General features: G+C 37.2%; 3 protein-coding genes across 4 annotated transcripts; 1 reads left to right on the forward strand and 2 right to left on the reverse strand.

The window, feature by feature from the left end:
- Nucleotides 1–1393: 1393 nt before the first annotated feature.
- Nucleotides 1394–3837, forward strand: LOC149390787 (Regulator of chromosome condensation (RCC1) family protein). Of its 2 annotated transcripts, XM_089621177.1 has the most exons (6): nt 1394–1412; nt 1458–1563; nt 1665–1823; nt 2084–2119; nt 2218–2318; nt 2411–3837. In XM_089621177.1, the coding sequence occupies exons 2-6, from the start codon at nt 1479–1481 to the stop codon at nt 3641–3643; spliced, it is 1614 nt and encodes a 537-aa protein (XP_089477303.1). In that variant the 5' UTR covers nt 1394–1412; nt 1458–1478; the 3' UTR covers nt 3644–3837. The 2 variants fall into 2 exon arrangements, with proteins under 2 accessions (XP_089477303.1, XP_089477302.1); XM_089621176.1 differs by lacking the exon at nt 1394–1412 and having other exon boundaries at nt 1419–1563.
- A 3714-nt stretch (nt 3838–7551) lies between these two features.
- LOC149390788 (nuclear pore complex Nup85-like protein) lies at nt 7552–13525 on the reverse strand. The gene is made up of 18 exons (XM_089620943.1): nt 13089–13525; nt 12723–12825; nt 12526–12636; nt 12325–12408; nt 11839–11910; nt 11650–11706; nt 11304–11423; nt 11017–11217; nt 10806–10916; nt 10674–10711; nt 10363–10519; nt 9621–9722; nt 9440–9496; nt 8858–9004; nt 8647–8717; nt 8483–8570; nt 8310–8366; nt 7552–8065 (listed from the first exon to the last, which is right to left on the reverse strand). The coding sequence occupies exons 1-18, from the start codon at nt 13451–13453 to the stop codon at nt 7871–7873; spliced, it is 2136 nt and encodes a 711-aa protein (XP_089477069.1). The 5' UTR covers nt 13454–13525; the 3' UTR covers nt 7552–7870.
- Nucleotides 13526–20967: 7442 nt separating this feature from the next.
- On the reverse strand, nt 20968–25573 carry LOC149390789 (elongation factor Ts (DUF810)). Its single transcript, XM_089619155.1, has 5 exons — nt 24983–25573; nt 23695–24564; nt 23089–23535; nt 22487–22676; nt 20968–22373 (listed from the first exon to the last, which is right to left on the reverse strand). Exons 1-5 carry the CDS (start codon nt 25469–25471, stop codon nt 21439–21441), a joined length of 2931 nt encoding a protein of 976 aa, XP_089475281.1. The 5' UTR covers nt 25472–25573; the 3' UTR covers nt 20968–21438.
- Nucleotides 25574–27326: the final 1753 nt, after the last annotated feature.

Genomic DNA, 27326 nt, shown 5'->3' on the forward strand with positions numbered 1-27326 from the left:
CCCCCAGGCATCAGAGCGGCCCGCCGCGTGGATATCTCTTCGCCCGCGCACCAAGGCGTCCCACAGTGGGACTTTCTCCTCGCTCGAGCGAGCCTTTCTCTCTGCATGGCCAAGATGCCCTGCGACTATGATGCTATGGGCTAGGTCCTCTCCCACTCAACGAAGATATTCCTTGGCCATGATTCTCCGCCCGACCTCCTTGCTCTGTGCTTAGGGCGATCTCCGTGCCAAGGATATGATGCTCTATTTGGGAGGTCCTCTCCCCATTCGATCAAGATTCCCTATGGGACCTCTTCGTCCCTGCCTCGCGCCCGATGAGATCCCTACCGCTTTCGACGCTCTTCTCGTGCCTGGGCGAGATCTCAAATTTGTCTGCCTCACCTTGAGCGAGGCCTGGCCTCCAAGCTCACCTTAAGGCTTCAAAGGCCATATAAATACCACATCAAACATCACTTTTGAGGTAACTATTTTCTCACTAAGTCAAAACTTTGTCAAAATATAATCCCACTTTATCTCTAATTCTAGAGACGAAGTTTAGAACCGCATTTTCGCTTAATTCCTCATACTAATATTAAGCGTCGAACAAAATCCCTTCACGCTCTAGTAGTACATTTTCTTGTCTATTTCTGGTGACGGAGACCAAAACATCATTTTTCTTTAGTGAAAAGTGATCGAGAGCGACGACCTCCACCGCCACCCCCAACCGTCCCTCCTAAGAACCCTTGATTACAGCATTTTGGGCATCACCTTTCGTAGTCACGGTCTTTTCGGAGTCACAAAAACGCTATGATGTTTTTGTCGTGGTTTTGAGGATCTTCTAAAAGAAATTAGATTGGTTGCTTCATGATCACGATCCTTCAAGACCACCGAAAAACGATATTAACAATCTTAACTTTACATTTAGCACATCGAGTCCATCTCTTGAATCACCACATGCCCGAGTTCTCCGCGGCCACTAATTGTTAATTTACAGCGTGTTTTTTTTTTTTTTTAAATATATATAAATTTAACAAGTACAATATTGGTGTTGTATTTGGTTTGTGTACAAGTCTTATAACTAAAAAAAATTTGGGTCAAGAGGCTATATAGCCAAATAGAACTTAAACTTTTGCAAAATAGCCATAGTTTGCCAACTATAAGCAAATTAACCCAAGTAAGATTAATCTAAGCTGGATTAAATTTAATCCTAACGAACTATAAAGACATAATATAAGTTTTATGAAGGCTGGATTAAAATTAATCGAGACAGGATTAAAAGTCATAGTACTCTCAATTGGCTATTTTTCTATACCTAATGAAATTATGGCTATTTTACAATATTCATAGTTTGAATTGGCTATTTCATATCATTTTTCCAAAATTATATATAAAATCCGGGATCTTTATCATAAAATAATCGGGATATTAAGTGAAGTGACTTTGTATACAAATAAAAAAAAAAAAAAAAAAAAAAGGGGAGTGACTGGTCGCCATAAACAATGGAAGCAACCGCAGAAAATCTTTCCTACGCCGGCAAGGTCGTCTCAGTCGCCGCCGGAGAAGCACACACTCTAGTTCTCACGGGTCACTTCACGCGCGCAAACTTAAATCCTCAATGGGGCTTCTATTTCCAGTCTCTTTAACTCAAACGATCTTATTAATTTTTTTGCTGTTGCTGGTTTCAGAAAACAAACGAGTGTATTCATGGGGAAGAGGGATGTTTGGACGACTTGGGACAGGCTCGGAGGCTGACCAGCTCTCTCCGGTCGAGGTTAATTTCGGGAATTCCCAGATTAACCTTGTTGGGATCGCTGCTGGTGCTTATCACAGTCTTGCTCTACAAGGTCTGGCTTTTATGTTTCTCTCGACAGAATTGATTTTACGCTCACAATTCAATCAAAGAGTTCATGTGAAATCTCGATGCTTTGATTAATTGACCTTACTTATATGTCAATCTTATCTAAATTAAGAAATAACCTCATTCCTCTGGTCCCTCGTGTATGCTTTTCACTGTAATTTATACTCATATGATGAAGAACCGAGCTCTTGATAAATCAGGGTCTTTAGTGTATTTTAATACTTCATATCTCGTGTGTAATGGCAGATGATGGATCGGTGTGGTCGTGGGGCTACAATGTCTGTATCCTTTTTTTTTTTTTTTCAGGAAATGTGAAAGATTTCATCTTTGAATTTATCCTTAGAGGCCTAGTGCTTTGAATCTCCTTTACATGGATTCAGTCGGCCAACTCGGCAACGACGGAGACAACTCTGCGACGCCCTGCTTGGTCAAGGAGTTTGTCGATGAGTCATCCACAACAGAGATCGAATCACCTCTCAAGGTCTGGAAAAAGAGAGAGAGAGAGAGAGAGAGAGAGAGAGAGAGTACTCATTATCTTATTTATTGATTGAGAGATTTTTTTTTTGGTTTCAGATATCTCGTGTGGAAGCGGGCGGAATGATGTCAGCGGCGATCGATGACCGTGGCTCGCTCTGGGTGTGGGGATATTGCCCGCAGCAGAGCGGCGGTGAGTTCGGTTTCACGAGCACATTTGCTCCGGCGATCTTCCGGCCACTCAGCGGCCGCACGGTCGCCAGGGTGGCGTGCGGGAACGAGCACGCCGTGGCGCTGGTCCAGAGCGTCCCCAACGGAGGCGCTCTGGCCGTTTTCTCTTGGGGTGGCAACAAGCACGGGCAATTAGGGCTCGGCGACACCGAGAGCCGAGCTTCCCCGGAGACCGTGGGCCTCGAGTCCCCGTGGGAGGCTCACGAGGTGGCGTGCGGGGGATTTCACACGGCCGTTCTCGCTCGGGAAAACGGGGAGAGCGGGATTTCTAGTTGTTGGACGTTCGGGCTCGGTGAGAACGGGCAGTTGGGGCTCGGGACGACCCAGAGCTCGGCGGCTCCGAGGCGGGTTTTGAGTCTCCCGAGCTCGGCCGGGCTGGTCTCGGTCGGGTGCGGGCTTTTCCACACGAGCGTGGCCTCGGCCTCGGGCGAGGTGTGGTCGTGGGGGATGGAGAGAGGGCTCGGGCTCTGCCCCGACGCCCGGGTCGGGTCCGAATCCGGGGACGCGATTTCTCCGCTCCCGATCGTCCCTTCTGATGCAGCGAAGTTCGATCGGGCGGTTCAGGTCGCTTGCGGGGCCGCCCACACCGTCCTCGTTGCTTGCGGCGGAAGAAAGCTCTGGTCTTGGGGGCGGGGGCGGAGCGGGGTCCTCGGGACGGGCAAGCTCAACGACTTTCTGACGCCGGCGCGGGTCCAATGGCCCGAAGAAGCGGCCGAGGAAGTCGAGGGAAAGATCGATGACGATGATGTTGTCGTCGTCGCGGAAAAGGGTTTGGAAGCGTCCGATGATGGAGGTGAAACCGGGTCGGAAGATCTTCGGGCGAAGCTGGAAGCGATGGAGCGGTACGCGGGCGTGCTTCACCGGGCGATTTTCGGGCGGGCTTTGGAGGAGAGAGATTTTTCGGGATCGGGAGATTTCGACGTGGCAAAGGAGTGGGATAAGATGTTGGAGAGGGCGGGTCGGGCCGAGCTCGTGGGGTTGGAGATGTTCTACAGAAGCATGCTCTCAGGGGTTAAAGACCAGCTCATGAAGAGAAGGATCAGAGAGACCATAAAGGAGTGTCTCGGTTCCTTGGCCAAAGGAACTTTGAGGGACGACTAGTGTTAGCTTAAAGTGACCTGTAATTTTGTATGCGAGTCCAGAATAAAGTTTTAGGGTGGCTTTAGCGTTTTTCCGAAGCCAAGACTTCACTTCCTGTGTAATTGGTCCTCACGCATAGGGCTTGTTTTCTGTATTTGTGTTCGATTATGTCTTGTAAGAAGTGGAACGTATCATATCAGCTATTATTTTCTATACCTGCCGTGTTAAAATAACTCAAATGGCTCTTCAGCGCCTCCAATTCCGACGACGATGATAAACTCACCAACACATCTTTCTTGGTGCATAGAATCCTAGTCACGGATGGTGCAAGTGAATCCGAAAACCTCGAGAGTTCGTCAATATAAAATCAGCCCATGGCTCTAAATAATCCATAAGTTGAATTGTTGAAAGCGAAAGTAAAGTATACCTGGTAATATCATAGACAAGCAAAGCCCCAACAACGCCTCTGTAATAGGACCTGGTCACGGATCAAAATGACTCTTGACCAGCTTAGGATTGCGCATACATGTATCCATAGGAGTCGGTTTAAATTTAAACTCATTAACCTTTTTCTTTTTTTACTATACTATTTTTTATTCAAGCAATTGAAAACTACACAGCAAGCAACAGACTATAGAGTAAACCTGAGCGTGTGTGTGGAAGGAAGTGGAAATCTACTTTAATTGGACACGGAATTCCGAGTTTGACTCAAAGAAATTATTCTTTCCAGTGTTGATCGGAATTCTACTCATTATGGAAGAGAAATTTCTATTCCGTTGGTGAAAATTTTCACTTCCATACATTTAGAAAAATAATTAAAATAAATACTTTTTAAATGATTAAAATGTAGTATTTTTTTAAATGACTAAAATATAAAAGTGAAAAAATGAAGAATAATTTATTGAAAATGGCCTCGGTTGAGGAAAGACTACCTTTATTCATATATTCCAAAGTTGCAAATACAAATCTATTTCATATATATTGACGAGAAGAGCTTCGATGAGTAGAATATGTATATTTTTTTAAATTAAAACTATATATTAAAAATTATATTTGATAAAACTACATATGAAAACTTTATAATAAAAATTATACATGAAGATTTTATAATAAAAATATATTTAGCCAACAAAGCTACATTCATCCAGGTTTATTTATGGCTGTTGGATTTACAAAAGTCACAAATCCAACGGCCGAGTTTTTCTTTTAATAAAAAAATATTAAAATGATGAAAAGTCAAATAATCAGTGGAACACATAGAAGGAAGGACTTCCACGTGCTTCTGTGTTCTACCATGTGTCCAGCGAAAGGGAATCCTTCCATTCACGCGTCCCCATGAAAAGAATCATTCCACTCGATTTTCAAGGCCGGAAGGATGAGATTTCCAACTCTCTTCCATACCATAATCCCAGGTTTACTGGTGAGCTTGAATGGTAATATTGATATGATAGAAGCGAACAAACACCGTACCAAATTTGGAGATTTTACTTTTTTTTTTACTATGAAATCTGAATTATTATTTATAAAATTATAACATTATTAATGTTTAGTTTTATTTGAAGAAAAATAATTAAATATTTGTTAAACCTGAGGTCGACACACGTATACTTCCGTCCAAAGATACCATATTAATAGTTACGGTGCACCTAAACAAGAAATTAGATATTTATGTCGTAAAAAAAATTAAGTATTTAAGTGTATCGAAATGAAAACATTAGGTATTTATGTCGCTATTATATCATATATAAAATATAAGATGTATAATGTGTTTTAATCATCACCGCACAATAATAACATCACTACTCAATGTACCACTGGTGAGTAAGTTGCTTATAAAAAAACTTATGAAAAACTCTATGCTATTGTGAATTTTCAATACTTGGTTGGTTTATTTTGAATTTTGTATGGCATTAGAAATTATGTTGTATTTTAGATATTGTATGACGTTATAATTTATGCTATAGTTTGAATGCCGAATGATTTGGCTTGAAGTTTGGAATCTCTTGAACATATATATAAACTAGTTTTAGCATCGCGCTACGCGCGAATGTTTTAGCATATTATAAATGATAATAGCAAGTAAAACTTGTAGATGTTAATTTGTGTTATCAAGATTCGTAAACAATGGGCACCAAAGAATCGACAATTAAGAAAAAAACCCTTAAAAATCATGAACGAATAATAAAATGTAAAAAATTTATTGTGTACATTGATTAGACTTTCATGGGTAAATAAGACTTACGTTCCCTTTCCAATGAAATATGGAGACATATATAAGGTGAATGGAAATAAATATCAAAGAGAATTTGATAAAGGAAATATAAAACTAACATACACTCAAAATAATGTATGTTATTGATATAGTATAATATAGTATCAGTAATCATGATTATAAAATACATAAAAAAAAAATTATAAAAAAATATATTGATGAGAGAGAGAGAAAAAAAACAATATACATAAAAAAAAATTTACAAAATAGATTGAAAAAAACCTAAAAAAAAAACGATATAGTATAATTAAGAAAAAACCCTTAAAAATCATGAACAAATAATAAAATGTAAAAAATTTATTTTGTACATTGATTAGACTTTCATGGGTAAATAAGACTTGTGTTCGCTTTTCAATGAAATATGGAGACACATATAAGGTGAAGGGAAATAAATATCAAAGAGAAAAATAAATATAATTTAATAAAGAAAATATAAAACTAACATATAGTCAAAATAATGTATGTTATTGATATAGTATAATATAGTATCAGTAATTATGATTATAAAATACATAAAAAAATTATACAAAATATATTGATGAGAGAGGGAGAAAAAAAACAATATAAATAAAAAAAATTACAAAATAGAAAAAAAACTTAAAAAAAAAAAAAACGAAAGGGCAAAGAAAAAAAAAACAAACCGGAAAGGCAATGGCAAAGGAAAAAAAAACGTAAAGGCAAAGGCAAAAAAAAAAAGAAAAAAAAAAAAAAGGCCGCCACGTGTCGCCGTCTGGCGACGTCACGTGGCGGCCCCAGGATGAAAGGGGGAGTGAAGTTCCTCTTTATTATCTATGTTATAGATAAGGCCGCCACGTGTCGCCGTCTGGCGACGTCACGTGGCGGCTCCAGGATGAAAGAGAGAGTGAAGTTCCTCTTTATTATTTATGTTATAGATATATTGATTTACTATTTTATATAAAATTTGCTAGTATAATTGTTGTTATACGGTATACTAATAAATGTGAATCCGGAGCGATATTAAAATCATTATGGGATTTTGATCATTGGTGATGTTACAATTGATCTATGCTGTATTGCATAACAAATTTGGAACCAATATTTCTGAAAAATGGAACGCGGGTACAAGAACATTATTTTTTTTATATCTTACTCCTTGTCCATCCAATTATCTCTGGGGTGAAGAAAAACTACATGTTGATTAAGTAGATAGTAATAGTATAACAATCTCAAAGATCTTCAGTGTATATAATATATTTGTTTGTGTTCGTTAGTCTCTAGTTTAGATAGAGTCATATTTTTTAACAGGAGTTAGATAAACAAAAATAAACATCACTATTGTTCGTCATTACACTAGTCACCACCATTACGCTAGTCATTAGGTATTGAACACGCGCTTTGCTGGCGTAAGCTAATTGTATGCTATATTTTTAAGCCAACATGTACCAAGCATGTATGAAATGGAGAAATAAAAGTATTCGTGATTCTTCGGTTTAGACTTGGTCATATTTTTTTACAAGAGTTAGATAAAAAAAACATAAAAAAAAAAAAACAAAACGCAACTGTTGCTCGTCATTACACCGGGTATTCAACACGTGCTTTGCTCGTGTTAGCTAATTCCATGCTATTTTGGAAGCCAACATGTATGCAACAGAGAAATAAAAGTTGTGTAAAAACTATAAAGATAAATAACTTGTAATAAGATAAAACTAAAATATAAATATATGAAACTTCTTAAATCAAAACAAAAAGTGGTGTATCGTACTTTGTATTCGTCTACACTAGAGATTACATAAAACCAAATATACAGAAATGGTACATCAACGAAAAATTGTCACTTATGGAAATGCTGAATTATTAGCTTCCCCAAACTCTGGTTGCCAGAAAATCTGCAGGTCCGGCCCACATCTTTCATATCAGCCGTTACTCTTTAAGTATTAATTAAAATACCATAATCACAGCCGGGATTTATCTTGGGTATCCAAACACGTTTTAGTTAGTCAGGAATTGGAAACTGGTTATTCTTCCAAGATAGCACGTCCCAGGTTTGTGGCCAGAGCTAGCCTGACTGAACCCAATGCTTGCTGTGGCAAATCCACTTCAGTGAAGCCTGGCCTTAACCTTGCCATAGACAACTCTTGCAGTTTATTCAACAAGAGATTTGTCTCCGAGACGCTCAGTAATGAATGTCCTTGCCAGTTAAGCAGCTTCAACTGCACAAAGGCATAGTCAGCCAAGAAAAAAATTGGCAGCACTGAAAAATACAGGCTCGCTTTTTATTGCATGAACAAACTTCAAAAACGAAATTAGCTATTGATAAAACAGATTACAAGAATGACATGGCAATACCTCAAAATTGCTAATCCGTTAATAAATAAATAAAAACGGTAAGATTTTACTTGCATCATTTGACTATGTGCAAATTGGATTTGAAAAGAAAAATAGTGAAGAGCTAACCGAGTCATGAAGGAGAGGCAGCCAAAACTGCTGGGGAGTAGAAGGGTTTTTCATAAGCTGCAGAGTTGGAACACGAGAAATTATTAGAGTCTAGCCTGGAAGCCATCGGACAAAGGTTTGCCACAATAAATCTACAACACCAAGATTTACAGCATTTGAGCATAAAAGCATACCGATATGAGATATTCTACAGCTTGCCTAGCAGTATCCTTGTTTTTTCCAACATGAACTTGCTTGAGGGACTTCTTGAAATCTCTATACCTGTGATAATATTATGGTCATAACCAAGGAAAGAGTAGAAGAAAATTGAAAATAAAATTGTTGTTTGACCTCATACTTGTGTAAAAAGTCAAGGCCACCAGTGGTTTTAGACTCGGAACCCAACAATTCGATTAGACCCTCCCATTGCTGTTAAACAAAAACGAGAGAAGATGTGAGAAACCCATTATAATACAGTTCCAGCCCTTGCAGCTTTGCTAATATCAACACAAGAGTGAAGATGTATCTGGAAACCTATAGGATTATGGTGAGAAATAGTGGTTAATTACCTTAAAACTTTCATCGGATATTGACTTCCCAACAGAATCAAACAAATGCATAGCAATCCTGTTTAGACGCACTTCATCCCGTGCTTGCTGAAGCCAGAAAACTCCGGCACCTTTTCTACCATGCTTCCAGTGGTATACTCCAGCAATCTAGACGAGAAAATATATTTGTAAAGAAGAGCCAAATACAGAGTAAAAATTAAAGTAACATTCCGAATTTGACTTCCATTTCTAGTAGACTTGGTTCAAGTTCAAATGTCAAACTGTTGTTAGTCAAACTTTTTTTATAACATTTCCAAGAGGAGGCACTAGTCACCCAAACTTTTTCCCTGATGTGATGAATGATTCATTACATAGATAATTAATTTATCAGAACTATCTTAAGGAAGCACCTTGTCGGATTAGTGTTGAGCTTTACACCTTCAAATTTGTAGTCAGATATACATTTTGGTAGCTCCAAGTATCAAATTGCATTTAATACTAGCTCAAATCATTCAAGTTTCAATTATTTTTCTGATATCCATATTTATACAAGACATATGCATTGTAGTTGAGTTTGAGATGTAAGGAACCGACATAAAATACCTTCATAATGTTTGAACTAACGTTATCAAGGTCATAGAGACGACAAATCTCTATATTCTGCAGGAAAGCCAGAAATTATTGGAGATTAGAAACAGTAAAACATACAATAATGAGAATCTAGGATATAATTTTGCATTATAGCAAGGAAACAAAACCCAGCTCCAAAGTTGAGATTAAGCACCTTGAGAAGTATTTCTTTATGTTGAACAGGTTGCTTGTATAATAAGAGCTCTAACAAGCCCATTCCTTGCTTCATACATGATATCAGATATATGGGAGCAATCTGTCAACACAAAACCATCGAACTTTGTAAGCACCACAAATTCAAAAGCAGATTTCACATAAACATGTGCTAGAAGTTTCAAATATCAGCTGAACACAAGGCTACCACTTATTTGCATTTTATTTTTGTTCAGAAAAACTGATCTACTGTGATAAAGCAGGCTAGAAAATATTTGCAAGTCATGAACTGCAGTGCACAAGGAAAAGCCTACTTGTCAAGATATTCCTTAGCAAGTGTTATAAATAAATTAGTACATCAAAGAGAGAAAATGTTTCATTTTTACAATAAAGGTTGCAATTTTTCGAGAAACGACATATCACAGTTAAAAAAAAAAATTAAAAAAAATAAAGGGACTTTATTCATTCAACATAACTGGAAAAAGCCAAGAATATGGCATATCTTTGTTTTTGTTTTTAGATCAAACTCAAACGAAGAAAAATGAGAGAGAAAGCTTTTGATAAGCCAAAGAAAGATACCAGCTTTGGATAGGAAAACATCCTCAATTGATAATCACAGGTTAGATGAGACGAGGTTTGGAGAAGAATAAGGCTCAGAAATACCACTCTTTACTAACTAGTTTCTCCTAAAACTACAGCCAAATCGACCAGGCAACGAAATCATGTAACCTACTCATACTTACCTGCCAAGTAAATGCGTGTGAAGCCAAAACTTGAGCATAGACAAGCCGGTGCAGTTCAGCTATACTAATGCCCCCCAAGCTATAACGTTCTTCATGTAAAAGAATTTCGGCTTGATCACTCCCAGCAGTCAACAATTCGATAGCGTGGGCAACCATCCTATTGACACTCAATCAAGATTAATTACAAGTACTATAAGGATATTATATGAGCTATGACAGAAGACATGCCTTCACATTCATCAAATGCTATAAAAGAAGAAACTAACATAAGTTAAAGGGGGAAAGAAGAAGACATAAATTAGGCGGCTCACCAAGGACCAAAAGCTCTCAAGCATTCTGCTAAAACAACCTATATCATTTACAAATACACGAATAAGTCCCGAGTAAAGAGAAGCTGCAGAAGTAGGACACAATAAATAGTTATAGTCTCTGAATATGCATACCTCAATATTTTCTCCGAGAATTTCGATCATAAGTTGCATTAACGTATGGGCACTGGACACAGGTTTCAGCTGAATGCATTTCTGGGCTAAGTTATGCATGCTCTCTAAACCCTGAATCAAGAGAACAAGAGAGTTGCCTACATTAAATCTAATACCAGACACAAACAGTTCCGTAAACCTACACTAATATTAATTATTAAAGCACAATTACCATGGTGAACGGTCTGATATAGAGGAGGTGGGAAATAAACAGTTCTACCCAGTTGAATGTTGCCACAGAGAGAGGGTTAGGATTTCCAACCATAATTTGTAGCATAGTTTTCAACCCTTCCCGAGTCGGAAGGTGATCACATTGAACCCAGAATGCACTAGAGTCCAGCTTAGTGATTTGCCCCCGCCACTTTTCTAATGCCTGAGGAAAATCAAGAGGTTACATAACTTTGAAAGAAGTAAAGTTCGATCTAAGTAGACTAAACCCTAAACAAGGAAAATATTTACCTTCATAAAATCAGGCTTTCCTTTATAGCATTCCCCCAATTTTCCTTCTGCTATTTCAGGGCGCATGCGTGGCGTTTTCATAATAAGAACAACAACCGTCTCCACCAAACCGTTCTCAGTCTGTTCGATTTGACAAAAATAGGTATCACACAAAACATATTTCCAGAATTTTAGTTATTAGTATCATCTATGATTATAGAATTCTAACACGTGACAGTTGGAAGCAACATAATAACGGATAATAACTTCCATGAAACCACAAAGCCGTCGCTTTTTAAAAAAAAAAAAAAAAAAAAAAAAAAATCATTGCTTTCAGTTCAACTAAAAAAGAAAAATACAAGCGTACCTCGCGTTTTCCAAGCTGATCTAGTTGATAAGATCCATGTAACCGCAACATTTTCACCTGCAAGCCGGAAACCAGCAGTTATGCAATAGTTCTTCTGTCACAATAACAAATCTTCTAAAAGGAATAAAGGTTGATTGAGACCCAAGAAAAAAATGAGATGTGCATGCAAGAAATCTGAAAAACACTGACCACAAGTTCCAGCCAGCCAATTGCTAGTGCTGATGAAATCACCTCCCAGTATTTTGGATTATCTTCAATCACCTGAATTAATTCTCATAAGATATTCTCCATTCTTGATAACAAACAGCCGAACTAAACAATCTTCACTGAGGTGCATAAAAAAAAGTTTGCTAACAAGAAACATGATCCAGATAATTACTGAGACTACTACAACAGCATAATTGCAAAATGGGATGTAATATGGACTCACTTCCATTGCACAGATATCATACTTGAAATAATAGAAAAGAAAACCCCAGAATGCTTAATGGCAAAAAGAACTTGACATTCTACCTGGCTTATATATACAAATATAGCCAAAGTACCAGGTTGCACCAAATCCAGCTAATATAAACCCACTAAACTAACAGTAAAATAACTGATGCCCAGAATCTCATCACTTTAGAAAGAAAGAAAGAAAAAAGTTGACAGATATGAGCATAGAAATAGCCTAACCTGCAAGCTGACAAGTTCTCTCTGAAAGCTTAAAAGTTTTGAATGAACCGTTGTCTGTGCACTAGAAAGGAGGCAGTCATAATCCTAACAACAGATATGTGTACTTGTTTAGAAAAGATATCACACACAAAAACAATGAAAATCGACAAAATTCAAGATATGTATCTTTAAAAATATTAACAGGACTGAGAGACAGCATACAGATAACCAGTCAACAAGTCGCTCGGGCAACCATGGCTGAGATAACTTGTCCGCATAAAATATCTCCATCAGTTCCCACGCTGCTTTCAAGCTGTTAGGTTCTTCAGCTGTCTACACAAACATCACAACATCAGAAACAATTGCAATAATCCCCTTCTACATACTCACATCACAAATCAAGAAGTTCATAGAGTCACCTTTAAAACCGTCCCCAGCTCTTCAATCAGAGTATCAGCTGGTGACTTCGTACTCCCAAGAAGTGAACCAATTTCCTTGCTATACTCCATTACATACTCCCACCTACATTGTATCAGCAATGATCACAACTCCATTGCATGAAAATTAAAAATTAATAATAATAAAATTGATCGACATCATTGCATGATCAAATCATCTAATTATATCTAATTTCATTTGACTCACTTCGCAAAACGCATTTCAAATTAATACAACAGTTGAATTTCCACATGTAAAGAAACAGTTGGCATGTCAGTGATTGTTCAAATGTGGCACTAGATGAATGGAAAGCCAATATTAATTGAGAAATGCAGTGAAGTGCTTACCAATCAACGGAATAGGACGACGGACTCATCTCCATCTTCGACAAATTCGATACTGCGCTCCTCCGGCTCTGGAGGAGCGCAAAAGGAGACACAGAACCGTAAGCGATCCTCCGCCACTGCGCGTCGCTGATCTCTCCGGCACCGCCGAGGCTGACCTCCAAGACTCTCCCGCCAGGCTCTCTCTCGTCGGAGTCGCGACGGAGAACAGCGACGCGAAGCGTGTTACCCCGCGACCAGGAGATAGCGATGCGAGCAATCGGCGACCTGAGGCCGTGGCGGAGAGGGATCTTCGCCGGCTCCCGTGAGTATGGGACAAGTGAATCGTCGGCGAAGGATTCACCGGAGAGAGAAGCAATGCCAGGCATTTCTGGGGGCAAGAGTGTGGTTTTAGGGTTCTAGGAGGGTTTCTGATGTGAAAATAGAGCAAAGATTAATTCAGAGGGAAATATAAGATGAGTGGAATGAGCGGGTTATCATTTATTTTGTTTTTAAATTTTTTAATTTATGTGCTATGCTAACCAAAATTAAGCCAATTTTATAATCAAAGAGGAAGTCTTAAAATGTTACTTCTCGTATTAAAGGATAAATTATGTAGTTTGTATACAGTTTTTTAGAGCATTATCTATTTTATTAAAACTAAAAAATCTCTTTATTAATAAATACTTCTATAAATAATTATAATGTTTATATTTTTTAATTAAGTGATTAAAATTATGCTTCAATAAAAATTAATATTATGTACTTCTTATTCGTTATATATATATATATACATATATATATATATATATTTCCTCTACAGATTTTGCATGGATTATATATATATATATATACATTAATCCACGAAGTATGCACAAAATTACGCGATTATCTGAACTTAGTGTTAGATTCACTCCGACTTAGGTTTGTTGTGTTCCTTGTACTAAGATGTAATTCTCATGTATTTCTGGGTATTTTACCCATTTCTTAATGGAAATCCATTTCTATTCAAAAAAAAAAAATGAGCACATCCTTCAAAGAGAATTGACATGGATTATTGAGTAAATTCTTGTCAAAGTTGATAGTTATATGCTTGAATTGATAAACGCCTCTAGTCTAAACCCCAATTTTTGCAGGTTACCTTCGACCTTCCCTTTTAAGATATGCCAACTGATCATGCTAAATCTAAAGAAAAAGAAACTATGTAAATATAGGTAACAAAATATAAATACATAAATTATTCTAATATGAAATATACAAATATAATGAATAATCAATAATGAGGATAAATTATTCGTAAATGAGAGTTGCTCTAAGGTAAATACATTCAGTACCGGAAGAACCTAGAGTGACGGGATGACATAATCTAAGTACTCATCGCGAAGATATACGCATCACAATATGACTTGAGAATACTTAAATACACTAGAGGTACATTTGTAAATTATAGTTACTTTAAGTTAATAGCATGTATAATGTTGTATAGTAAGCTGTATCTTTTGTCATATTACACATTAAAATGTATCGCAACCAGATGATATACTAATTATTTCAGCTTACAAAGCTATCAAGATAGAGAAAAGGAATACCATGTATTTCAAATGCATGATTGAAATCAGAGACTACCACTTTTCTAAGCATTTAAATGGTTGAAATAATATCATTTGACCTAAATTACATCATCACTTTTGACTATTCTTGGACCAATGGCTAAATCCACAGAAACCTGCCAACCAACATATGTGTTTCTTAGGCCCAAAATAAATTAAAAATAAATAAAATTGGTATTAATTTCAAATGACATTCACTAGCAGAAAAGCATTAATAATAATACTAATAACAATAAACCAAATTATACATTTATGTAACACTCTTTTTTACTCACCTTAGAAAAAGACCAAATAAGTGAAATAGAACATCTTTATTTTTTAATTTTTAATTTAAAATGGCTAGCATTCGTTCGTGGGTTTGTAAGTGAGAGATCTTTTTTCATTCTCGTCCTACTTTTATGGGGAAGCTGTTTTTATTTTTATTTTATGGTGAAATCATCACACAAAAATGCATTTATGGTACAAATATGATGGGAAAGAAAACATTTCTCTTTGGTGTCCCGGGAAAATCTCAGGCCAACTTCAATCAAGCGATATATCACCAAATATAGTGCCGATTTCTCTCCAACGCAACTGCAAAAGAAACACTATATTTAGCGTGTGATACAGTGTCACGGTATATTTGTTGTCACACTGTATCTCACGGTATCTTTTTTTTTTAACTTTCTTTTATTAACATTATTTTTTTATGAATCTTATATTAACATATTAAACACAAACTCTTTATACATATATATGTATATTTTAACCCTATAAATATTTATAAAACACTAAAACTCATAAACTATCCACAAAAACACATTAAAACAAAATTTAAATATAAATTTTACTCATTATTATAATTATCTTGGCAGAACTGAAAATAGTTTTCCCGGTTATATTTTAAGTTTTTACTATGTTTTTTAAAATGACGTTCTTGTTTTTAGTTTTTATGTTTATTTTGTGTGTTTAATTTGAACTTTGTAATTTATGTTTTAATTTTTAATTTTTAATTGAATTTTGTTTTAATGTGTTTTTGTATATAATTTATGAATTTTGGTTCTTTATAAATATTCATACGGTTAAAATATACATATATAAAATCAAATTTGACCATTGTTTGAAATATAAAATACTTACTTAGTTACTTTGGTTAACATTTAAAAATAATTACATGAGCGGAGATAGTGAAAATTAAAAGAAGAATGAAATGGTGGATATGCAAATTCTGGGTGAATAGTGAAAATATCGAGAAAAAAAAGTAGTAAATCGTGCATTATTTGAACATTATAATAATATAAATTGGGGCCCACATATATATCGAATTATTCCAAAAACTATTTGAAATTACTTAAATCTCTAGGAGTAATAATTTATTCCAAAAATTGCGTTTGTGAGGATTCGAATATTAAATTGTGCGTTTTGACATATATGTGGTAAATTGTGCATTTTTTAACACTAAAATAATATAAGTTGTGAACTAATGAGGCTGAAGCCCACATATATTTCAAATTATTTCAAAAACTATTCGAAATTACTTAAATATGTAGAAGTAATACTGTCGTTTGCCAATTAATCTATCTCAGTTTCGATGTGAAATATGGTAACATATTAGTATTATACATGTAAATGTTTTCTAATACTTATTAACACATTAAATCTACATAATGTTTTTTAATCGTCGAGTCAGTGAGAACCCGTGCACCCGTTGGTCCTCATGTGGCTCAACCCCTGTCTACAAGATCCTTCAATTAGTAAACAATATTAACTAGTATTTGTTGTTGAATTTTGTAAGGAGCTTTTCAAGATGATTATATTGCTCCGTGTCAACCAAATAAATCCAAACATCTAAGATTTAAGTTTTCTTTATTTTTTATTTTTGGATTCATTAACATCTAACTTTCTCAATTTTATCAAATATTAAAAAGTGCTAAAGAAAAAACAAACCAAGAACATTACGAATGTAGCATCACCGTAAAAAAACTTAGCTGTTTCTGAAAACTTTAGGGACTTTTGCCTCCATTTTCTCTAATATAATTGACTTAATGAGTTTTGAGGTAGGTAAATAATATATAGGTCCAACTCTCATCATAAATTAAATAGCAAGTACTGGATGTTATTGTCACACACGTAATAGATTATGCATAATATTAATATTAGTACTTGATTTTTTAGTGTGTATGTAAAAAGTCCATGTGGATTGGCATGCAACATCACATCTGTCGTAACTCAATTTGAGGTGTCATTTTTATGATCAATTGATTAAAAGTTTGTTAAATAAATAGCTAAAAAAGATATATACACAACAAATCAATGTGTTGTAATATGCGTAAACCAAAATACGTGTAATACGCACATGGATAAAGAGCAAGCGTGTCGAACTCCCTCCAAGTGAAAATATTTTCACCTACATGACTTACCTGATAGCTAAATATGAGTCGTAAGGCGGTTTGTCTTCTTTTTTAAACCCAAAATTGGCTTCCAGACAAAAAAATATCCATGACCTACTTGGTTCATTCACACATATATGTAGAGGTATATATATAATATATATATATATATATATATATATATATATATATAATTATCATTCTTATTTGACTAGAACAAGGGTGTCAAAAAGAGTCAGGCCGGACCTAATCACATCCGTTATTTTACACCTATATATAATTATCATTCTCATTTGATTACAGTAAAGGTGTCAAAAAGGGTCGGGCCGGACCGGCCAGATTCTTTTTTCCTAGCCCAAAGGAGGTGCGGGCTGGATTCTAGGCCCGTCCCAAACTCTTTTACTGGAAGGTCGGATCGGGCCTAAAGACTAGAAATTTAGGCCCGACCCAAGACCAAGCCCTCGACCATCGTGGCCGAAGGTCAAGCCCGAGCACGGACTTGAAACATATCTCTCAAAAAGCCCAAACTATAATCATAAATAGAAGCAATAAATTGCACATATCCCCAAAATGATTTTGTAGCCTATGAAAGGTAATTAGACGTCACCACATCACATCATAATATATCTTGATTATGAATACCAATTTTTAAATCATAAATAATTAGCGAGACACTAAAATTAATATCTTGATTATGAATATAAATCTTTAACACATACATAATTAAGAAACCAGAGATAAAAAAAAGTAATCTTTTTAAGTAAAGAAAAAAAGGTATGCAAGTGCTATTTGGAAAGCGGACAGTTGTATTTCTATTGATGGTTCTTAATATATTGAAACAGACAGGTAACGTGGTACAAAAGACTAGAAATTTAGGCCCGACCCAAGACCAAGCCCTCGACCATCGTGGCCGAAGGTCAAGCCCGAGCACGGACTTGAAACATATCTCTCAAAAAGCCCAAACTATAATCATAAATAGAAGCAATAAATTGCACATATCCCCAAAATGATTTTGTAGCCTATGAAAGGTAATTAGACGTCACCACATCACATCATAATATATCTTGATTATGAATACCAATTTTTAAATCATAAATAATTAGCGAGACACTAAAATTAATATCTTGATTATGAATATAAATCTTTAACACATACATAATTAAGAAACCAGAGATAAAAAAAAGTAATCTTTTTAAGTAAAGAAAAAAAGGTATGCAAGTGCTATTTGGAAAGCGGACAGTTGTATTTCTATTGATGGTTCTTAATATATTGAAACAGACAGGTAACGTGGTACAAAAGATATGATCTGATTCCTATATTAGTTTTTTTTTCAACCTCGGTCAATAGGGTGGAGAAGAAATAATGCCCGAAGAAGAGGAAAATAGAGAAGAGTCGGCGGTGCAAAGTGTGGCGTTCCACAAGCTATTTGCGTTCGCCGATTGGGTCAACGTGGCTCTGATGGTAGTCGGGACGATTGCCGCCATTGCAAACAACGTCTTCAATTCGCTCTCAACTCTTGTCTTCGGACAGCTCGTCAGTACTTTGGGCTCCTCTGATCCATTCGATATCCGTCACCAAGTTTCCAAGGTATATTTTCTCATTTCTTATATATACAATACTTAATCACATGTAAATGCATGCATCGATAAAGCAATGTGGCCCTAAAAAGTTGGATGAGCTTTGCAAATTGAAGTGGCATGCCGGTCCTGGCCTTCGGAAGACCAAGACTTCAACACGACTCTTTCAGCTCATGAAATTTCACCTGAAACTATGGAGTGTGTTATTTTTGTTTGAGTATGCTTGGCAATAGATTTTATTTCCAAGCAATAAAAAATTAAAAAAAAATTTACATATAAATATAATGGAAACAAAAGAGGACTAATAGTATTTGCTCTCTCTAATAACCAGGTAGCGCTGTTGTATTTGTATGTTGCCCTGGCCACTGGCGTCGCTTCATTTCTACGTGAGTATCTCAAACTAAAACCATCTATATGCATATATACGTAGATGTTTCATTTCTACGTGAGTATCTCAAATCAAAATTATATGTATGTATAGATAAGTAGAAGTTTCTTTTCTACGTGAGTATCTCAAACTGAAACCATATATATGCATAGATATGTAGATGTTTCATTTCTACGTGAGTATATCAAACCAAAACTGGTTAGCCCAAAGGACGGTCCCTCCCAATTGTTCATTGACACGTTCGTGTTCTGATCCCCCGATCGGACCTCCAGCGAGAAGATCTCATTCAACACCAACCTTCCAAGTGGGTCCCATGACCATGCAAAACTCGCCATGTATATGCAGTTGAACATCACCAACAATATTGTGTAACAATTCAGAAGTTTTTCCAGAAATCTATCCACACCAAACTTCACTCAGATAAACGCTGCAACCGCAATCTGCAAATGTTATGTTAACCAATTCTGTATTATTAATGAGAGCAGGGACCATCGCGCCGCCGAGATTTTAATGTGTCAATTGGGCCGATACAGACAGGCCTAGCCTTTTTTTCAAGCCCAAAGGAGACTTGGGCCCGATCCAATCCCTTTTATCAGAGGGCCGGGTCTAAAGAATAATACTTTAGGCCCAACCCATGACCAAACCCTCTACCCTCGGAGTCCAGGGTCGGGCCTACGCCTAAAAATGTCCTTAATTGGACCTCAAAAATCCCAAACTAAATCACTAAAAAAATGAATAAATAAATAATTTTAATTCAAAAAGTACTCTTTTGATCAAAAATACAAAAAAATTTAGTAACAAAAATTATATCATGAACAAAAAAATTTAATATATGCGTCGAAAACAATTCTTATACGTAAACATGAGTTTTTACATTAAAAAATATATTTTTTTACTATTAAAAGCTTTGGACCCGAACCGGAGTTATTTAGGGCCCAGGCCGGGCCAAGCTTGAGGGCCTATGCCCTGGGCCCAGCCTAGACCCTCCAGCGGGTCGGTTTAGCCTGGTCCTTTTCCAAAAAAGGTTGGGACGACCCAAAACTTCTAAAAAAGAGGGTCGGACCGGTTAACTCCAAGCAGCCCGACCCAATTGGCATAACTAGAGTATAGCATCGTAAAATCTATATTATGTTGTATTTAAGTAATGTTTAAAAAAAAGCACAGGGTAGGGATATTATGTGCGGTGTCCCAATATTCGATAAGCGGTTTGAATATTTTATCCGGTATGCTTCAAAAACATACATATATTGCAAATTTATCCAAAAAAAAATGTTAAATTACAAATTTACCATAAATTCTGCAATTAATTATTGTATCTAATTTACTCATAAATCCTTTATATTCATCGTAATTCTAATGTTTTATTAGTAATAAATTATATATCATTAATCGATTGTATTGTAAATATAATATATTAGTATTATTCGTATTGAATTATTGGTTGTTTAAGAATCTTGTGGGGACCGTACCTAGAAATGTTAATTGGGGGGAGGGGTGTTAATTGAAACAAAATCCTTTGGGGGGCTAATATGTAAAATATACATACAAAATAAAATTTAATGTAAAATTTTAAAATAAAATTAAAAACTGTAAAAAAAATTAAAAATTATTTTTAGTTCACTTAGTCCATAGCTGTTACGTCCTTGCCTATGAGATAATTTTTTTCTTTTGGGTACGATTATAGTATACCGTGCAAAACGAGATTGCAATTATGTCAATCAATTACGATTATAATCTCACGAGTATAGTATCAAGTTTTACATTACAGAATAGTAAATAAAACTCAGGAGCTGTGAGTTTTCCATCAAAATAGTGAGCTATCTAAGCTGCATCAAGTTTATCAACTTCTTCTTCTTTGTTTTCTTTCTTTTTTTGGCTTCAAAGCTATATCAACCTTTTTTTTTCTTCTGCAAATGAGTTAGAGTGTCTTCATTTTACGAATATGACAAAACAAAAGAATAACTGTACTTCACTCCAATAAATCCAATAAATTTTTCAATCAACTGAACGCCATCAGCCCCGTGTAAACGTTATATATTACAAACTTCATTAGTACCAAAAATCAACAAATTTACCCTATACTTTATAATATCTAGCTAGAAGGCAAGATATAGTCAGACCCAAACACACAAAATAAAGAACCTTTTACAAATATATATTAAAAAAATGAAAATGACATTCGACCTCATAACAAACCAGAAAAAAAGACATCACAACGAATGATTAAAGAATATCCAACCACCCAATCTTGTATCCCAAGAAAGCCTTTGAATTCCACGGCATAGCTCGATATTTCCGAGATACTTCCAAAGGTCAGATCAACCTCTTTCCGTACAAACCCACGTATATATAGTGTATAATATTGAGAACCGAATTCACTAAATGTACAAGCAAAGCTGCGAGAAGGACACGTGCCTCAAAGCCGACCATCTACAGTTTCTTCGGCAAGTTGTACGTCTTCTTCAGAAACTTGGACGCCACGTCATCATTCCGGTGGCACAGAACGCGGAGGAGCGTGTTTGGCTCGTTCGGGCCCCACTCTCCAGTGGACGGAGGGAGTGGGAGTCTAGACTTTGCAGAGGACCCGTAGGCCTCCAAAGTCACACGCTTGAACCGTTCGATGATGCTCTCCGTGTCGTTCCTGAAAAGTGGCAACACGGCTCTCGCGGTGGTCGTGTATTTCTCTATGAGCTCCGAGGGCAAGCCCTCACCGTTGGCCCAAAACAGGTCTTTGAGGGCTTTGAAGTCGTCCTCGATGATCTGACAGTCCTGCTTCGAGAACACCCGAGACGGACCTCCGGCGAGAAGAACGAACAAGAACCCGTCGAAGGAAGCCCTCATTATGTCGGAGATGATCCTCGTTCGGACCCTTTCGTGCACCGTGTCCGAGATCATCAGAAGATTCTTCTCCAGCTCTTCGATCAAGGGGTCGATCCTGGCAGAGGACACGTCGCCGGCGTACAGCCCGTCCCACAAAGCGGGCCCGAGCTCGTGGAAGACGATTCTGTAAGCCGCTGCCTCCGAGAGTTGCTGGATCGCCTCGATGCAAGCCGCCGGGGAGAGTTCGAATGTCTTTTCCAAGCCTTTCGAGAAGTCCTCGACCTTGGCGGATTCCGAGTTCCTTAAATGGGTGATTACCCTTTTCTCCAGAACTTCCAGCTCGGTCCGGATTCTCTGCAGAGTGTTGATACGGACGCACAGCTGTTTTACTCCGAACGAGCTGTCTCCGTTCACCGTCGCGACCTGAGAGTTCCTCTTTGGAGGGTTCGGCGATTTCTCTTTCTTCTTGCCGAAGCCTTGGAACTTTGACCCGATAGCGCATCGGGTCAGTCCCGGCATTGCGGGGACAAATGTACTACGCGACCCTGCATACCAGAACAACAAATGATCACGGTTTCAATTCACAAATCATAACCCGTCAACCATGTCGAGACCATGTATATATATATCATATATATATTGTAAGAGAAGTTTGTACCGCAGCCTGATTTCGCTTTTGTGATGTAATACTGAAGGCATCGGTCAAGGCCGGAAATCAAGTCAGGAAGCACAGCAGGATGCATCGGAATCGGCAGCCGGAAATAGGCTTCCAAAGTTTCATCGAATATCCGAAGAACCTCCACCGCAGACGGAGCATATCCTTCTTCACTTTCGAGTGGATTCCATGCCTATATAATTGCTATTATCAAGCTCAGCTCAAAGGTATGGAGCATTGCAGTGTTGACCAGCCAATTTTCAAGTTTAATAGAAGTCAATTAGGGAGTGTTTTTATTCGTACATGTTACACTTTGACGCTGGGCCAATCAGAAGAAAAACTCTAAGCAACTACGATCGGGTAGTAAAGTAACTCTATATTTTAAATATTTTTACTTCAGCATTTCACTAATGCTTATTTTAGTTCTTTTTCAGGAATACATGATTGATAGCTCATGCACAGAAAGCAAGGACCGACATATAACTAGCAAGAGTCATCTAAAGTGCACTTTGCAAAGATTTTCCTTCAGATTTAGAGTTGAAACACAAATATCAAACAATGACAAGTCCAGCAAAACAATATGATTTAAAATAGTTGGCTTGTACCTCTTGTTGCAGATTCCTGTCAACCCATTCTTTCATCCTATCCACCCTTGTCTTGATCCACATTTTAACCAAATTTGCGATCGCAGATTCGGCTTCGAAAGGAGGCATCTCCCGAATGATTGCCTTCCCTCCGTCGTCGCTGTCAACTGAGTCTTCCACGGCGATTTGGACGAGATCTTTCTCGAGCTTATCTGCGGCTCTAAGTACTTGCACAGCATCGGGGGTCAGCTCCGTGATGCCTGATATGAATTGCTTGATCTCGTTTGCGTAGCAGACGTGGAGTGTTGCAACTGCCACGCCCGCTGAAAATGGATGCCATCTCTTCAGAATCGGGCTAAACATTCGCTTCTCCTTCAACGCTAACTCTCCCACATCCTTTGCGAGGATTGCTAGGACGGGAAGAGGATTTTTGGATGCTCTCCTGCTAGAATCTGCCTTCTCCATTCTCTATATGATCCAAACAGATTGGCAAAAAACAAATTAAGCACTGATCTTGTTTGACTATGGTCTTACATTAAAAAAAATTTATCTTGCTTGAAACGAATTGATGACAGTATAACTAATGAAATTTTCCTCTTAGACATATATGGAAAAGTAATAACTTGCCTGAGCGAAAGCAGTTCGGAGTGATGACCTAATATAAGTATCAATCCTGTCTCGAGCAACATTGACTTCGTTCTTCCTCCTCCTTCGATACTCATTCGATATATCTTCTACCAAAATCTTGGCTGCAGCGACCCCCAAAGAAACAATGCCTTGCATCGATTCAATGTTGCTTTTGTCGAAAGTCTCGTGGTAAGCCAAAAGCCTTTTCTCTGCCCAACCCATTATATCGGTCAACGTAGAACTCAAGACCTTGGAGTACTCCGGGTCCTTTGTCGCCTTCGCATCCTTAGCAACCTCTTCGAGCTGACCATCGGCTGCGTAAAGCAGGTCCATTTCAGTTTGGCCTGTTGCGACGAAACGGTGGAACAAAACCCACGTGAAGCAGAGATTGTGAAACTGCTGGTTCATTCCGAGGATTCCCCAAGTCTTCTTTATGTGTTCCATAAGCTCGTCGATCTCTTCGAGTATGGAAGACTCGTCGTGGACGTCAAAGCAGGCTTCTAGAAGCATCTGGTAGAGGCGGAGGTTGAGGGGAAACCCGTCCGCCCAGTGGCAAACCTCGGTGAGAGAGCCATCAATTGTTCTGGAAGCGAGAGCCATGACAGCTGTCCGGAGAACCTGCAAAGACTCGTTGTTCCGTCCGGTTTCGATGGGCCGGTCCAAAGCCCCATGGATGAGTTGCTTCAATCGCTGAGCGGCGCTCTGAGCCCTGTCTACAGGAATTCGGGAATGCAAAATAAGACCGGCCTCGAGAACTTTGAGCATTCGCTTCTGCCACGAATCGTATTCTTGCGAGTCCGTGAAATCCGAACTCTTTAGCTGCTGCAACAGCTCTAGTGGCACTACTACCGACTCGATTCTCCTTCCAACCTACACAAAATTCAGACACAGCTCAAAGAGAGAGCACATACATTTGCCAACAATTTCATAATTTCGATGGATCTTTTTGGTTACTGACGAATTCGAGCTAAATCTGGACTATAAAGCCAGACAAATTAACAAATACTTTTAATCCAGAGCTATAACATAGGCTAGGGTTTGAAATTATCAGAATTAGATCATATTTGAATAATACTTGTAAAAAAAAAATCAGTCAAATGAACAAACAATCCAAGTCAAATATCCTAAAATAGCTTCTTATTTTTCCTTCATCCTCAGAAGCATCAGATCGTGCTCAGAACAAAAACCTAAATCGATAAAAATTCACAAACAACATTTCAGATCAAACCAACACGCATTTCACATTCTCACACGACTCGGGAGAGGGAGAGAAAAAAAAAAAGCAAACCTGTCCAGCTGCGATTCTGAGGAGAGCTCTCCTGACTCTGGAGTCCATGGCTTCCGAGACCTTCATCTGGATCCTCATGAGCTCGCCGACGGTCAATGCCCTCTTGGCCTTCCCGTTCACCTGGCTCGACCCGGAACCGGGGCTCTTCTTCGACCCGGACGAGCTCGGAGACCTCAGCCCCAACGCCTTCTTCATCTTGCTCGCCGCCGCCGAAGTCAGGGATCTCTGGAGCGCCGGCGATCCCGGCGAGCCCTGCCCCGGGGACTCGGCCGACACGAAGGTCAGGTTCTTGCCGGAAGAGGTACGGCAAGCGGCGACAAAGATCTCGAATGCGGTGAGTCGGATGTCCGAGTCGGTGAGTCCTGCGGCGAGTTGGCCGAGCGGAGACGGCAGATCCTCGGCGACGATTGCGGGTATGGAAACGGAGGGCATTGTGGCTGAGTCTCTCTTGGAGTGGCCGAGAGAGAGCTCTCGGAAGAGATGAGCCATCGTTGTCGCTTTTCTAGAGAGAGAGAGAAAAAGACAGAGTTATAGAGAGAAGAAGAAGAAGAAGAGACTAAGCTGATATTATTTACAATATTATTCACTGAAAAATGCAATCACTGTCGATAAACAGATTTCCGGAGTTTTTTTTTTTTTTTTGCTCGGAATTAATTTTTCTTTTCCCTTTAAAATTTAAATAGAACAACACGTAATTGAAAAGTGGGAAAAATATTTAAGCTATCTGAGTTTTGATAAAATTCAACTTTAACCCTTAAGTTTCTCAATATTAAATGATCGATCATCAGGCTTATTAGATACCCCATATTGTTAACAATGTCTTTGAAAGCTTACATGACTCGTAATTTTAAAAAATAATGACAATAATAACAAATTTGGATACATATTTAATTATCAATATCTACTAATAAAAATACATACTTTACTTTAAGAGATTTGTAAGTAACTAGGCCACTTTAAACCTGTGATTTTGGATCTAGCCTATGTTTGACAATTTTTAAGGATATAGCCAAATGGCTTATGTGGCAATAATTAAGGTCTGATTTGCCCTTATTTATTAACAAATTCGTCACTTTCTCGCTCCTATTTTTTTTGCATCAAAACTTCAAAAAATCGTATATTTCTCATACGAACTCGAAATTGAGTGATTTCAGATCCTAAAAATTCGTGGCGTCGAGATCTTCAAAAATAGACCCATTGTGTTTGATGAAAAATTATGCATCATAGTTACGTTTCCATTTATTTTTTTGATCATTTCAAAAATTTTCAGTTATTTCCATATTTAAGGTAGTAACGTGATTTCTCTACATCTATGGTATTAAACATGATTTTTCATCAAACACAATGGATCTATTTTTGAAGATCTCGGCGTCACGAATCCGTAGGATTTGGAATCACTCAATTTCGAGTTCATATGAGATAGATATGATTTTTTGAAATTTTTATGTAAAAAAAAAAGTGTAGGAAAAAGTAGGAGAGATAAAGTGACGAATATGTTAATAAATAAGGGTAAATCAAACCTTAATTATTGTCACATAAGTCTGTTGGCTATTTCCCTAAAAGTTGTGAAACATAGACTAAAAACAAATTTCATAGTTTCATTTTGGCTATTTCCCTACACTGCCCTTACTTTAATGATAAGTGAAAGGTATCTCTTACTATATTTTGAAAAAAATTACATAACTCATAACTTAAGTTATCATTTTTTTTTTATAAACTTTAATGAAGACCTAGTTCTTGTATGCTTCACACTTTTAATTAATTTTGATTAATTAAAAATACACTATAGTAGTTCAAAAGAAATTAGTAATATATTTTCAAAACTTAAATATATTTTCTTTTAGATTAGAAATATCATTAAATGGACTTTAATCGAGTTAGCCATTTTTGTAACTTGTCCTTTTTTATCATTCGAGTTAGTCAAGTTTTTAAATAGCGAGAAGATTGTAAAGCTCATTTTGATGGATTCATCTTTGATTCGAAAAACAACTTAGGTTGTGTTTGGTATTCATTTCAAAAAGAGTTTTTGACTTTTTGAGATAAAAAAATTGGAAACAAAAAAGGAAAGTTGCATTTGGTTTAATTTTCGGAAAAAAAATTTTAAAAATTTTGAAGTTGTTTTGTAAAAGAATAAAGAAAACTGAAAACAAATAAAAAGTGTTTTTGGAAAAAAAAAAAAAAAAAAAAAAAAAAAAAAAAAAAATTCTTCTATTCTCTCCTCCTTCTCCTCACCCGCGAGCAAGACTTGAAAAAATAAAAATAAAAAAATCCGGCTTTTTGAAACAAAAATGAAAACTGTACCAAACAACTTTTTTAAAACAACTGCAATTTAATTTTTCAGTAC

Source organism: Urtica dioica, chromosome 7 (assembly GCF_054948205.1).
Source record: "Urtica dioica subsp. dioica isolate 48M chromosome 7, U.dioica_male_clone48M_v1_H2, whole genome shotgun sequence".
Classification (NCBI taxonomy): domain Eukaryota; kingdom Viridiplantae; phylum Streptophyta; class Magnoliopsida; order Rosales; family Urticaceae; genus Urtica; species Urtica dioica.

Coding starts and splice junctions, on each gene's coding strand:
- LOC149390788 (XM_089620943.1), bottom strand. CDS start 13,453: ATGCCTGGCATTGCTTCTCTCTCCGGTGAATCCTTCGCCGACGATTCA. Junction 12,409..12,525: donor GACTTGTTGACTGGTTATCT/GTATGCTGTCTC, acceptor ATCTGTTGTTAG/GATTATGACTGCCTCCTTTC. Junction 8,066..8,309: donor TGCCTCTCCTTCATGACTCG/GTTAGCTCTTCA, acceptor GCCTTTGTGCAG/TTGAAGCTGCTTAACTGGCA.
- LOC149390789 (XM_089619155.1), bottom strand. CDS start 25,471: ATGGCTCATCTCTTCCGAGAGCTCTCTCTCGGCCACTCCAAGAGAGAC. Junction 24,565..24,982: donor TCAGAATCGCAGCTGGACAG/GTTTGCTTTTTT, acceptor AATTTTGTGTAG/GTTGGAAGGAGAATCGAGTC. Junction 22,677..23,088: donor ACAGGAATCTGCAACAAGAG/GTACAAGCCAAC, acceptor GCAATTATATAG/GCATGGAATCCACTCGAAAG.
- LOC149390787 (XM_089621177.1), top strand. CDS start 1,479: ATGGAAGCAACCGCAGAAAATCTTTCCTACGCCGGCAAGGTCGTCTCA. Junction 1,564..1,664: donor ACACACTCTAGTTCTCACGG/GTCACTTCACGC, acceptor TGCTGGTTTCAG/AAAACAAACGAGTGTATTCA. Junction 1,824..2,083: donor TCACAGTCTTGCTCTACAAG/GTCTGGCTTTTA, acceptor GTGTAATGGCAG/ATGATGGATCGGTGTGGTCG.